The sequence below is a fragment of the Chanos chanos genome, chromosome 9 (genome assembly GCF_902362185.1).
Source record: "Chanos chanos chromosome 9, fChaCha1.1, whole genome shotgun sequence".
Lineage (NCBI taxonomy): Eukaryota > Metazoa > Chordata > Actinopteri > Gonorynchiformes > Chanidae > Chanos > Chanos chanos.
Genome location: NC_044503.1, coordinates 2,238,634 through 2,251,207, shown reverse-complemented (window position 1 = coordinate 2,251,207; position 12,574 = coordinate 2,238,634). Strand labels below are relative to the sequence as shown.

General features: G+C 41.5%; 3 protein-coding genes across 5 annotated transcripts in view; all 3 read left to right on the top strand.

Annotated features, from left to right (window-relative positions):
* The window catches only part of LOC115820467 (ras-related protein Rab-8A-like), an 8,280-nt gene extending 6,280 nt beyond the window's left edge, over window positions 1-2,000 (top strand). For both annotated transcript variants that reach the window (XM_030784069.1, XM_030784068.1), the window contains exon 8: window positions 1-2,000. This exon is cut by the window's left edge. The gene's annotated coding sequence lies outside the window, so the exon portion shown is untranslated.
* A 752-nt stretch (window positions 2,001-2,752) lies between these two features.
* Window positions 2,753-5,261, top strand: hsh2d (hematopoietic SH2 domain containing). Its single transcript, XM_030784060.1, has 6 exons — window positions 2,753-2,784; window positions 3,208-3,349; window positions 3,585-3,674; window positions 3,850-4,015; window positions 4,201-4,491; window positions 4,695-5,261. Exons 2-6 carry the CDS (start codon window positions 3,228-3,230, stop codon window positions 5,241-5,243), a joined length of 1,218 nt encoding a protein of 405 aa, XP_030639920.1. The 5' UTR covers window positions 2,753-2,784; window positions 3,208-3,227; the 3' UTR covers window positions 5,244-5,261.
* Window positions 5,262-6,434: 1,173 nt separating this feature from the next.
* On the top strand, window positions 6,435-10,843 carry tax1bp3 (Tax1 (human T-cell leukemia virus type I) binding protein 3). Of its 2 annotated transcripts, XM_030784072.1 has the most exons (4): window positions 6,435-6,556; window positions 7,965-8,084; window positions 8,234-8,311; window positions 9,328-10,843. In XM_030784072.1, exons 1-4 carry the CDS (start codon window positions 6,518-6,520, stop codon window positions 9,469-9,471), a joined length of 381 nt encoding a protein of 126 aa, XP_030639932.1. In that variant the 5' UTR covers window positions 6,435-6,517; the 3' UTR covers window positions 9,472-10,843. The 2 variants fall into 2 exon arrangements, with proteins under 2 accessions (XP_030639932.1, XP_030639933.1); XM_030784073.1 differs by lacking the exon at window positions 8,234-8,311.
* Window positions 10,844-12,574: the final 1,731 nt, after the last annotated feature.

Below are 12,574 nucleotides of genomic sequence, written 5' to 3'. Positions count from 1 at the left end.
CTCACTAAGGGGACGGCTTTTTAGATCTGGTTTGAGGGACAGTAGGCTGTCTCACTAAGGGGACGGCTTTTTAGATCTGGTTTGAAGGACAGTAGGCTGTCTCACTAAGGGGACGGCTTTTTAGATCTGGTTTGAGGGAAAGTAGGCTGTCTCACTAAGGGAACGGCTTTTTAGATCTGGTTTGAAGGACAGTAGGCTGTCTCACTAAGGGGACGGCTTTTTAGATCTGGTTTGAGGGACAGTAGGCTGTCTCACTAAGGGGACGGCTTTTTAGATCTGGTTTGAGGGACAGTAGGCTGTCTCACTAAGGGAACTGCTTTTTAGATCTGGTTTGAGGGACAGTAGGCTGTCTCACTAAGGGGACGGCTTTTTAGATCTGGTTTGAGGGACAGTAGGCTGTCTCACTAAGGGGACGGCTTTTTAGATCTGGTTTGAGGGACAGTGGGCTGTCTCACTAAGGGGACGGCTTTTTAGATCTGGTTTGAGGGACAGTAGGCTGTCTCACTAAGGGGACGGCTTTGGGTGCGTCCCTTTCTGAACTGCTCTGTCGGTCTGTGGTCTAAAGATAGTGTGTACATGAGACGGTACCTCAGCGTAAATGTTTTTGTCGTTGTTGTTTGCAAACGTTAGGGTTAGATCATACAGTAATGCTTTGTTAATGAAAGCTCAGGGTACAATTCTTCAGGGTTTTCTCTTCTTCCTGTCTGGGCTGCTTTTAAGCATTTTATGGCTTTTTTGGGGGGCTTTTCTGGATCAAGTGTATTGTCTTTTATATTTACTTTCCAGTATTTTCAAAGTATTTATACACTTAGCAAAGTGCTTCGTAAAACCCACATTAAACAGCTCAGTCCTCCCTGTGTGTTAGCTCTTGCTCTGAAATTGGCCAGTCAGACTCCACAGATGGTTAATTTGACTATATAGGGCTAGAGGGTTTGATTTTGAATAGGCCAGACATGGAAAAATGTGTGTGTGTGTGTGTGTGTGTGTGTGTGGAGAGGGCGCACTGATCTTGTGAACAAACCAATGATTATAAGTGTCAAGGAATGCGTTGCAAGTTTAAGTATCAAATGATTGTCGTTTAAAATGCTTTACCCCATACAGAACTCTTAATGCATCCGTGTGAATACCTTTCAAAACTATTTTGTGATGGATGTCCATCTGGAGACTGTTTCTGTTCGGGCCTTGACCTTCTGTGGCTGATTTACAAAGTCAAAGTTCCTGGGACGGTCCGATTACAATAATCTGGAGTGTGTCAGATTAGGCTTATGTGCAAATGAATCATTGGCAAAAAGACACTTAGACCCCTGTGTGTTTAGAAGACCAGTGTGTTTAATCTGAGGATCAGTAAGACTAAAGACATCCATCCATCTCTGGTCCGTGATCAGCGGCCTCTGATATGTAGGCACGAATGCTGAATGCTATTAGGAATGGAACTGGTTTCTGAGTGTTGGATCCCTGTTATAAATATGTGTGGTATGACAGGAAGATATTTTACCTATCAGTCCAACGGTGTTCAGTCTCAGCTTCCCTTTATCTCCTCATCTGTATATCCTGGTTTACCTGTGCACACCTGTGTGTGTGTGTGTGTGTGTGTGTGTGTGTGTGTGTGTGTGTGTGTGTGTGTGTGTGTGCGCGTGTGTTTGTGTGTGTTATTGTTTCATACAGTCAGGGAGATTCTTTTGCAGATAAGGTGGGACAGATACGGTCAGAATTTTTTCAAGTTTATTTTGGTTGTATTTCCATCCTGTTTGTGTCCCAGCATGAAATTTAATGCAAAGTCAAATGAAAATGTAACATCTCATTAAACATCTTTGTTTTGGTCTCGAAGCGCTGTTCAAAACCGATGTTGAAATCCCCACAGACTGATACTACACAACAGAGTCCTGCGCCTAGAAAGTATGGAAATTCATAAATATTTCTGTGTATGACGAATAAAACTAAAGAAAAAAAGAAGATGTAATCTTAAGTTTAAGTGCATTATCAATTTATTGTTAAATAAATGTAAATAATGTTGTAAATCGTTATTGACGTCTGTCTTTTGTGGCCTGTATGACATAATAAAGTTGTTCTTACAAGTTTGTGCGTCTTTTATGTAACGCGTTACAGAACAGTGCTATCTCTCGCTGATTTCAGAAACATTAATGAAAGTTACGCGCCTTTGCACTGTACTTTATCTAGGGCAGAAAGGGCGAGCATTAAATATTAGCCAAAATGACGTGGTTTATGGTAGAAACGAAAGTTGGACGTCTGAAACCTAATTGCTTTAGCCGTTGCGCTGAGGTTTCCGACACGCGTTCGAACACACCTGTCAGACTTTTCCTTTCTACAGAGAGAGCGAGAGAGAGAGAGTCACAGATACCTCGTCTACATTTATCCATGACGAGCTGTGACGTTTTCACCACGCCCCCAATCACTAGGTAGAAGGGTAGAAGGGTGATGTTGATCTAAAAGTTTCGGCGTCAGAAGAGAAACTGCAAATTCACATCAGGTAACTGGCTTGAAATAGCGTTTTTATTTTGATCGGTTACGTTATGAATTCAAGCAAACTAATTCTATGACTTATGGTACTGTCATGGCACTTTTATTGTAGGCGTGGAGGCAATTATACTTACAGTTACATTTACATTTTCTAATCGGTTTTCATACATAGACGGAAACCGTGTACATTGTCTATACTTATCCAGATACATATATACTTTGTTTATTTTATTTTCACAAATATCATCTTAAAAATCTTTTCTTCCGAGGACAGGGGGGTCCTTGTGGAGTTTTAATCCCAGAGAGGTAAATTTGCGTACTTCTCATTCTCGCTCATTCTCGTTAGGCTGGCTATTTGTACTGCTTATTTGAATAGATGAGCACTAGCCCTGTGTGAACAACTTTGCCTGGCTCTGAACTAAAATTTTCTCCACTTTTCAACTATCCACTATCTCACTATCTCACTTGTTTTGTGTGGACTTCCCTGATTTATACAAAATATTGAGTTCTGTTTGTTATCTGTTTATCTCAGCTCTCATAACTAATAGAATGTACACACGTGTTTGCATTTACAGGACACTCAATTGGACATTTTTTGTACAGTAAATAGAAAAGTCCATACTTCTTCACATTACACTGTATGCTCATTACCAGGTGTTGAGGAAGTCTGAAAGGTAAACAAATTATTAATGACACGACTGAGTCATCTCCCTCTCCGCTTATTTTTAGTCAAGCTCTCAGGACGGACCATGGAAGGGACATCACCTCCTGAGAATAACAACGTGGTGGCCTGGTTCACAGAGTTCCAATGGAACCTCATCTTAAAAAACGGAATAATTCCAGAATGGTTCCATGGAATAATTTCCAGGAAGTAAGTATGAAAAATTTCTCAGTTTCGTTGATTTTCCTACAGAGTTACACTGATATAATGCTGCTTTTCTTGTTGTTGTGGTTGTGGTTGTTGTTGTTGTTGTTAATGATCACTTTTAGGGTACGAAAAGAAAAATGCAAACCAGAGTGTTGAACATATCATCGGTGTTTAAATCATGCAGCACTAAAGTGAATCAGTCATTTCCCGAGTGTGACCTGTTGAAATATGTTTTTAGGACCTCAGAGGAAATGCTCCTAACCAAACCAGTGGGCTACTTCCTGATTCGAGTCAGTGAGAGCAGAACAGGATACACACTATCTTATCGGTAAGTCAAAATCATCTCCGCGACCTTTGCCTGGTCTCTCTCACTCTCTCGTTCCGTCCACAGCCACACCTGTTCCATTGTCATGGTTACTTCTCTTTTCTGCGTTTCCCCAAACGTAACCGGCCTGTTAATTTAGTCGTTTATTTCTCAAAGCTGCTTCCCCTGTGTGTTCCAGGGCGGAAGATCGCTGCCGGCACTTCATGATTGACGCGTTGTCTGATAATCAGTACGTGATTGTTGGAGAGAACAGACGTCATCAGTCACTCCATGACCTTGTGGCATACCATCGTAGATTTCCCATCATACCTTTCACAGAGCTTCTGACAGTGGCCTGTGGACAGGTATGACACATGATCCTAAAGGTCAACGCGACCTCAGGCTTCGTCACTCATTTTAATTCATGATTACAAAGAAGAAACCTCTAAATGTTTATTATAATCAGGTTTTGCAAACGAGCATGTAATACAACAGGAACGTTCTTCTGTTGTCGCATCTGTCAGTCAGGAAATTCATTCTTCCATCATAGATTTCGAAGGACAGCACGGATTACGCTGAGTTGATGTTTACCAAAGCAAGACCCCCACCACCTGGGCTTGAGCCATACCCAAGCAATTCACCGCAGCCACTCCAACCGCACCAATTTCATCCGAATTCAAAAGGAAACACACCTCCGCCCCTTCCAGTCAGAAACCTATCGCCTGAGCCTGCTGTTTCAAGCCCAAAAGTGAGAAATGTGTCAGCCCCTGGAACAAACCCAGCTCCCAGACTTTACCCCTGTCTGGAAACTGAACTGGGAGCGCTCCCTCTTCAAAACACGGTAATACTTTGACACTGTCAGATAAACGTCAGGAACGCCACATAGAGGCCACAAAGCTTCTGTCTTTCTGTCACTTTTAGATCAGTTCTAAATAGATCTGTTCTAGATCTATTCATGCGGAATGACAAAGAGTATGGCCGTATATGGTTTATGAAATTATTTTCTTAAGGTCCTAAAAGGTTGAGCTATTTTGTCTGTTTCAGGTAAACCCAGCAAGACCAGTGCCAAAGCCGCATTTGCAATGCTCTGCCAGTTCTGTACCAATGGGCGCACCACCTCAGATACCAGCCCGGAGCTGCGTAACACCGAAAAAGGACCAGAGCCCCTCGAGAGTCGACAGGCAACAGAGACCTGTTCAGCCCTGCACTGACAAGACTGTAAGCTCATCGGGAACCCACTGTGAAGACCAAGGCAATCTCCAACCCAGAAAACAAGACATGAAATCATCCGCCGTAACAGGCCTCATCAACCTGAAAAAGAAGTTTCACAAGAAGACAAACCTTTCTGAGGAGCACACGTATGCAGAGATCTCTGGAGAGGGGGATACGTCACGTCCAGGAGCTGCAGCTGTGGAAGGCAGAGCCACTAACACTGAAAATGAGTATCAGGAAATTCCAGGAGAAAAGCCGGTTGCAGAATCGCAGCGGAAATTCTCTCCTGATGTCATTGTGAATGGTCAAGGTAAAGGTACATCTTTACCAATGGAGTATCTGCAGCCTCCTCCCTATGCCCCTGGTTATTGTGGTAACTGAATGAATTTTGTAAGCGTTTTAAGCATCATAAGCATTTGGCACTGATTTAATGCAGATTTCAGGCAACATTTCAGTCAGAAACTCAAGTCAGTCTCAAGGTCAATTTAAATAGCTGTGCAGAAAAAGGACTGTAACATCTGAAAGATTTGTAAATATTTGCACAGATACCTCTTGTGGTTTAGCCTGTTTTACTGAAGGATATTTATTATTGTGTGGACATCTTAAATTTTATGCTGTGAACCAGTGAACATTCCATGCACACACGTTAGTAAGAAAGAAAGAAAGAATGACTGTTAACTCATAGACAAAGCATTTTATTTGATAGGACTTCAGTAGCTGCTCCAAAGAAAAGAAGACACAGCTCTCAATGTTGTCTTTTTCGAAAGCTGTGTTATGATTTTGTTTTGATTGTTATGTTTTGCTTTTATTATTACTTGCTGTAATTGCCTTTTTATGATTTTTATTAAACGCTGTATCCACAATATTGAACTAAATGCAGATTTGTTAGGAGCATTGCTACGCATGCTTGAAATGCAAACAGACTGCGACATAACCTGTTTGACAGGACAAAATGTTGATATTAAAATGATGTGCTAGGATGCATGAAGAAATCCTGCCGTCTGTGAAGACAGCATAATGTTTTATTGGAACTTGACTTGTACTGTGCTATCCACTATCTAACCTTAAAGATTTGGCATTTTTAGATACTGAAAGTAAATTGACTTTTGCTGAGTAAATAAAGCCTAGCTTTAGACTGGATATAAGTTTAGATTGGATATTTACTTAAACACACTGGCCAATCAGATTTCACTGTAGTAAAAGAAAAAGTAATCATTTTTGCTTCTTTTGTACTTTGCGCTGAAAATGAAAAAAAAAAAACCCACACACACACATTGCGATGAATGTCATTCTTCCATCTTTTCCTTCAAATGTTTTCTTTAAAATAATAGTATGGCATATAAAGTGTGTTGTACATTTTAAAATATTTCTGAGGAGATCAATAGTCTTGATTTTCTACCAATAGACAACATCCGGGGTACTGAAATATCGGTTGTGACGCAGAATAACCTCTCAATTAAAAACTGAGCTGGAGATCTGGCAACACTGCTTGGGGAGTTTGGACAATGACATCACTGTGCCCTGCCTAAACATGTCATTCTGTTATTACTCATGAGTGAAGTGTAGAAGGCGAACGCACACTTAGCTGTCCCATTCAGAGACTGAGTTTCTGTCTGTTAAGTTTCAAAGAGAATTGCTCACTTTAGGTCCTTAAAATGTCCTACATCCCAGGGCAACCCGTCACAGCCGTAGTGGTAAGTTCAAGCGAATACCTTGAGTTGCGTTTTGTAAACTCGTAGCTTGTTAGCTGAGACTTGCTCATCGTATTAAATTTATTGTTGGAGAAATGGCAGAATTTCCCGGCTAGCTCGACAAGCATACTCTACAGCTATGCTTACGATAAATTAGTACATTTTACTTATGGGGAATGTGTAACAATTACCATATCATACTTTGCCACAATTGTGACATGAGAATGCTCAGTTGAAACAGGAACATGATTGTACGTGGGCTGGTCATTGGTGTTAGTGCTGAGCTTTCAATAAGCGACAGGCATACTTTGATTACTTGTCAAATTTGCTGTCTAACTTTATTTCAGGATGAATTTTGTCAAGTGTGACTGATCCAACGAGACAACTTAAAAAAATAGATAAACACGCTTTTTGTCAAGCTATCCAGGCTAACCTACAACGTTAGCCGGGTTGGCTAGCTAGAATGGGATAGTAGATTTTTCAATTAATTTTCTGTTAACATGTAATTACAGTAGCCGTACAACTAGTAACTTAACTGTCAGACATCTACACTAACGTTTTCAGTGCAATTTAATGAGAGTTGGCGATAATGCATTGACTTTCAATGGTGATCTTTTTCGTAACCTAAAGCTATGTTTGCATGCATTCCCTAGTTTAGTTTTTGGAGAAGCTAACTGAGCTAACTCCAGGTACTGTTTTAAGGATTCTTCACATCAGTCAAGTATACGTCAGCTTCTTCAGACTAATTTTACACTGCTTAATGATGGTCGTAAGGAAGTATTTTTTTGGGGGGGAAAAAAGGTCCTAAGGAGATGACTCGTTCGATTATGAGGTATTGGCTAACAAGGTGTGGTTAACCAAAAGTCCGAAAGGTAGTTAAGAATCGAGGGTTGCCAGGTCCTCCGCGGCTCTCAGTATGCTGTTGATTTAGCTTTAACTCCTCCGAACTTCTGCTGTGACGAATTGGCTGCATGAGTCGTTAGCCAAATACTCAAGGAATTACCAAACTAGGCGCCTGTTGAATAGCCTTTACCTGCTTTGTTTGGAGCTTTTGTTAATGTGAAGGTGAGCTGGATATACCGAGGTTAGCTGAAACTTTTAAAAATAAAGATGTTTAAACGAGAGGGGTAAATTGAAGATCAAGGTTTTAGACTATTCTCACTTTGTCATTTGGCTGCCAGTCAGGAACATCTCTCTGATTATCTGAAAGCTGAAAAAATATCGCAGAAATATTCCCTGTAGAACCTTACTGGGAACAAAAACCCTAAAAGTGCAGAGAAACCTCTAAACATCCTTACTTTAATGTGAGTCCTTATGTGATATGGTATAATGCTAGGGCTAAGCACAATGACCAACCCATCACACGAAGACAGACTGAGCAGAAGTGTACGTTTCTTTGTTTCTGTCACAGCAACGAATCGAAATCCAGAAAATCCGTGACGGCGACAACCTGATCTTGGGTTTCAGCATTGGAGGGGGAATAGACCAGGACCCCAGTCAAAATCCCTTCTCAGAAGACAAAACGGACAAGGTGAGTCTGCTGACTTTGGCACAGTGGAAGAGTTCTGATGGACATGTCAGCTATTTTCTTTTTCTTTTTTTTTCTTTTTTTTTTCGTGGTGTGTATAATAACAGTAAACTGTAATGTAAATCGCTGTGGTGTGTTTTTGTTTACATCAGGGTATTTATGTAACCAGAGTGTCTGAGGGGGGTCCAGCGGAAGTTGCAGGGTTGAGAATCGGTGATAAAATAATGCAGGTGAGTAACCAACAGTAAGATTTGTACTGTTATAGAGAACGCTGAAATAAGCGGCATATGTCCACTAGATGGTGCTGTTGTCCCAAGTCTGTAGCCCATGTCTTTTCCCTGAATGTGAATGAGTTTAGGGATCCACTGTCCTGGTCCATTGTATTGTTACAGTGTTCATGTAGAAAAGTGACGGGTTTTGAAATACGCTCCGAGATACAGCTGGAGCTTTCTTGTGATTTCCAACCTTAATTTGAGTTGCCATGGTATCATGTTTTTTTTTTTTTGGTTGGTTTGTTTGTTTGTTTTTACATCTCCACATGTCCAAAAAACTGAGCAGAGCTGATTGCTCCTTGTTCAGACTCATTTAATTGTTGCATCATTTTGTTTAGAATTGTGATTTGCTGTCTTATCGCAGTAGATCTCACTCACTCACTCACTCACTCATTATCAAAGCCGCTTATTCTTATTAGGGTGGCAGGGGGTGCTGGAGCCTATCCCAGCGCTCATAGGGCGAAAGGTGGGGAAACACCCTGGACAGGTTGCCAGTCCATCGCAGGGCAGACACACAGACAAACACACTCACACACACCTAAGGGCAATTTAGTGTCTCCAATTCACCTGACCTGCATGTCTTTGGACTGTGGGAGGAAACCGGAGCTCCCGGAGGAAACCCACGCAGACACAGGGAGAACATGCAAACTCCACACAGAAAGGACCTTGGCCGCCCGGCCAGGAATCAAACCCAAGACCTTCTTGCTGTGAGGCAACAGCGCTACCCACAGTGCAGTAGATGAGGGTTAAACTCTTGATTGGTCAAACTCTTAAGTGAACTATTCCCTAGACATGTCTGTTATCCAGTATTAAGTTTAGCTGTCAGAATCGGTTCAAAGCTTAAACTCCGGAGCAGAAGGCTCAGTGTGGCCAGTATGTTGGGTGTGTGATGAGGGTAGCTGTAGTAGAGGGAAACTTGGAAAAAGCCGGGTGTGTTTGGGAAGTAAAGAAAAGGGTTGTTGTGTGTTTCTCAGGTGAACGGTTGGGATATGACCATGGTAACGCACGACCAGGCTCGGAAAAGGCTCACCAAGAAGAACGAAGACGTGGTCCGGCTACTGGTCACCCGCAAATCCCTGGAAGAGGCCGTGCGCAATTCCATGATGCAGCCGCGCTAAGCAGCATTCCAGCATTCGGGAATGAACGTCATTGCTCCGTACAGACAGTTGGGCATTCCGGCATGGAAGCAGATTTATTGATCCGGTCGACAACCACACATCACCACGGCTTTCTTTATTGTTTGCTTGTTTTCTTTTTTGTTTTGTTTTGTTTTTTTGTTTTTTTTAATCATTATCAGATTGATCAGATCTTTCTCAAGTATCACCTCCGATGCCTTAAACATCACTCTGGCAAAATATTCCCGTTTTTTTCACCTGTCATTCCTAAAATAGGAAGAAGTGCTCCTTGCATTTGCCAAATGAGAGGTCCAGATCATGAACATGAGACACTTAAACTTAAAGACATTCAGTTCCCTGTCAGTACAGTGAGCACTACAGTGTGGTTTTCACTACACATAGGCTTTAAGCTGTTTTGAGACATACATGACACATAACATAATGGTCCAATCAGAAGTCAGCGTTCGTTGACCTTTCTGACCTTTACACACTCTAATCCCACGCACTGCCTTTTCCCTCTCCTGGCTTCAGTTAGAATGTGTTTCCAAGCATGTTTTCCTATAGTGACTGAATGAATGAGAATGAACTTTTTTCTATATCAGAATAGTGTGATTATTATTACTTTTTTTTTTTTTTTTTTGCACAAAATTTTATAATACAGTTTATTATTTTGTAGAACTTTCTTCAAGCCAAAGAACATTGTCAAGGTCTGAGGAAACCGTTGACTTAAAGAACCATTCACATAAAGGAAAAAAAACCCAAAACAAAACATCACTTGTCTGTAATTCATACAAAGCTCGTTCAGACATTTAGAAACCTCACTCTGCAGGCTTCAGTTGCATGGACGTCGCATGGTTAGGAGAGGGAAACAGAATGCAGCAATAAGACACAATATGTAAAACAGTTTGTCTGCTGATCAGTGTGTCTGTCCCTTTAGATAGCCTTAGGTTTAGTCAGCATGAGCTTATGTTTTCCTCTCCATTTTTCCGTTTCCGCTGTCTCCTGTGCCGGACGCAGCGTAAATGGGATTCTCAGCGGCGGACTGTGTGCTCATTAGGAAAGACTTTGGTTGCTCCAGTTCAGTACTGGGATTCCAATGAATTCGGTAGTTTTCTCAGTAGTAAATCCAAGCATCTGTTCTTTTCCCCTGTTCAACACTCGGAATCAGGTATGATATTTGTGAATCTGTAGGACCAGTTTAATTTGCAGACAATAAGGGCTAACGCTAACTTTCTCTTTATCCCGCTGTTTCGACAGACACTTCCTGTTTGAATGTAAATTTTTTTTTTAAAGGTATTTTGATCAGTGCCACACAATGTTTAATCAGTGTCATCTTACCACACATTTTACTCTAATCATTAAACCACTATCTAGTTTTAATTTCTCATGTCCCTCTCTCCCTCCTCCCCCTCTCTCTCTCTTTCTCCCTCCCTCCCTCCCTCTCTCTCTCTCACTCTCCCCCCCCCCTCTCTCTCTTTCTCCCTCCCTCCCTCTCTCTCTCTTTCTCTCTCTCTCTCTCCCCCCCCCCTCTCTTTTTTCAGTCTCTTGTGCACTTCTTGTTTTTTGTGCATATTGTCAAAGGAGCGACGCTAAAAAAAATCCATGTAGTTTTCTCATGAACAGTTCATTTCATGTGAGAATTGTTCTGTTTTGTGTGTGTATGAGTGTACGGGTGTGTGTGTGTGTGTGTGTGTTTTAAAGACTAGGTTTTGGGAGAAGAGTGAATTGGCTTTACTGATGTCAGTAAGGCCCGTGTTAAATCTTTCTGTCTCTCTCAGAATTTACAGAACTTGCTACAGTATACTCCTGTCAAAATCTTTTTGATATGAGCATTTTCACATTTAATTGTATAAAGAATTTTTTTTTTTTCAATGTCACAGAACAATTCAGAAAGAACCCTCACTTGGTCTCTTTTACTTTGATAAAATCTAGTACTGTTTAGATTGTGTTTTGTATATTCATGAGGAAAAAAATTTCAAACCTGCAATAAATACCTTTTTCCAGCCGTTTTAGCAAGTTCTATATCAGACTGACTGACTGACCAGTTCTTCTCTGTTTAATAATGAATTTAGACAATTATACAAGTTTTCACTTTGACATTGGTGTGGCTTGGCATTCAACTGAGAAACAGTGACTGAAATTTTGGCTTAAAAAAATGGAACTATACTTGTTCAGCTCTGTTTCCAGCTGTGTCAGGAGAATCTTCAGGTTGTCCACTTTAAAGTGATAAGGTGACATTTTCAGCTAGCACAATCTATTAAATGACCTTTTCGGGTGTGTGACCTGTCATTTTGATAACAGGAGAATAGACACTTTCATCTTTTAATGTTTCCAGGCGTCGGAAAACAATCACTCTCTCCTTTCAACCCTAGGCCTACACATAGCTCTTGACCAAAGAACGGACACACGCTGCCAAGCGTTTTTGGCTCTCCAAACGCCACACCTCAAAAATTAAGATCTGTTTTGACTGGCCGACCCACCTGTCAATCATGTGGCAGGCCTGTTAATCTGAAGTGATTCTGGAATGTTACCCAGCTTATCATGTGTGCAAGAAAGGGTATTTTAGTTGAGCAGATGGGTGTTGTAATGTGTTTGGTTGTTCTGACATCTCACATTGCATGCACACACACACACACACACACAGGAGACTGTCATTATGTGAGGTTTAGCTTAACTCCTTTTGAGAAATAATTTATGAGGGCTGTGTGTGTGTGTGAGGGAGAGAGAGTAGGCTATGTGCCTGGCTGTGTATATGTGTGAGTGTGAGACAGAGGGAGTATGTATTTGACTGTGTGTGTGTGTGTGTGTGTGTGTGTGTGAGGGAGAGAAAGAGAGAGTAGGCTATGTGCCTGGGTGTGTATGTTTGTGCGTGTAAGTGTGTGTGTAAGTGTAAGTGTGTGGGGGAGAGAAAGAGAGAGTATGTGCCTGTCTGTGTACGTGTGTGAGTGTGAGAGAGAGGGAGTATGTATTTGACAGTGTGTGTGTGTGTGTGTGTGTGTGTGTGTGTGTGTGTGAGGGAGAGAAAGAGAGAGTAGGCTATGTGCCTGGCTGTGTATGTTTGTGAGAGAGAGGGAGTGTGTATTTGACAGTGTGGTGTGCATGTGTG

Bases quoted from the DNA above. Each gene is read 5' to 3' on its own strand.
- tax1bp3 (XM_030784072.1), top strand. From the start codon at position 6,518: ATGTCCTACATCCCAGGGCAACCCGTCACAGCCGTAGTG. The intron at 8,085-8,233 runs GTGAGTCTGCTG...TGTTTACATCAG, and splicing joins CAGAAGACAAAACGGACAAG to GGTATTTATGTAACCAGAGT. The intron at 8,312-9,327 runs GTGAGTAACCAA...TGTGTTTCTCAG, and splicing joins TCGGTGATAAAATAATGCAG to GTGAACGGTTGGGATATGAC.
- hsh2d (XM_030784060.1), top strand. From the start codon at position 3,228: ATGGAAGGGACATCACCTCCTGAGAATAACAACGTGGTGGCCTGGTTC. The intron at 3,350-3,584 runs GTAAGTATGAAA...ATATGTTTTTAG, and splicing joins CATGGAATAATTTCCAGGAA to GACCTCAGAGGAAATGCTCC. The intron at 3,675-3,849 runs GTAAGTCAAAAT...TGTGTGTTCCAG, and splicing joins GGATACACACTATCTTATCG to GGCGGAAGATCGCTGCCGGC.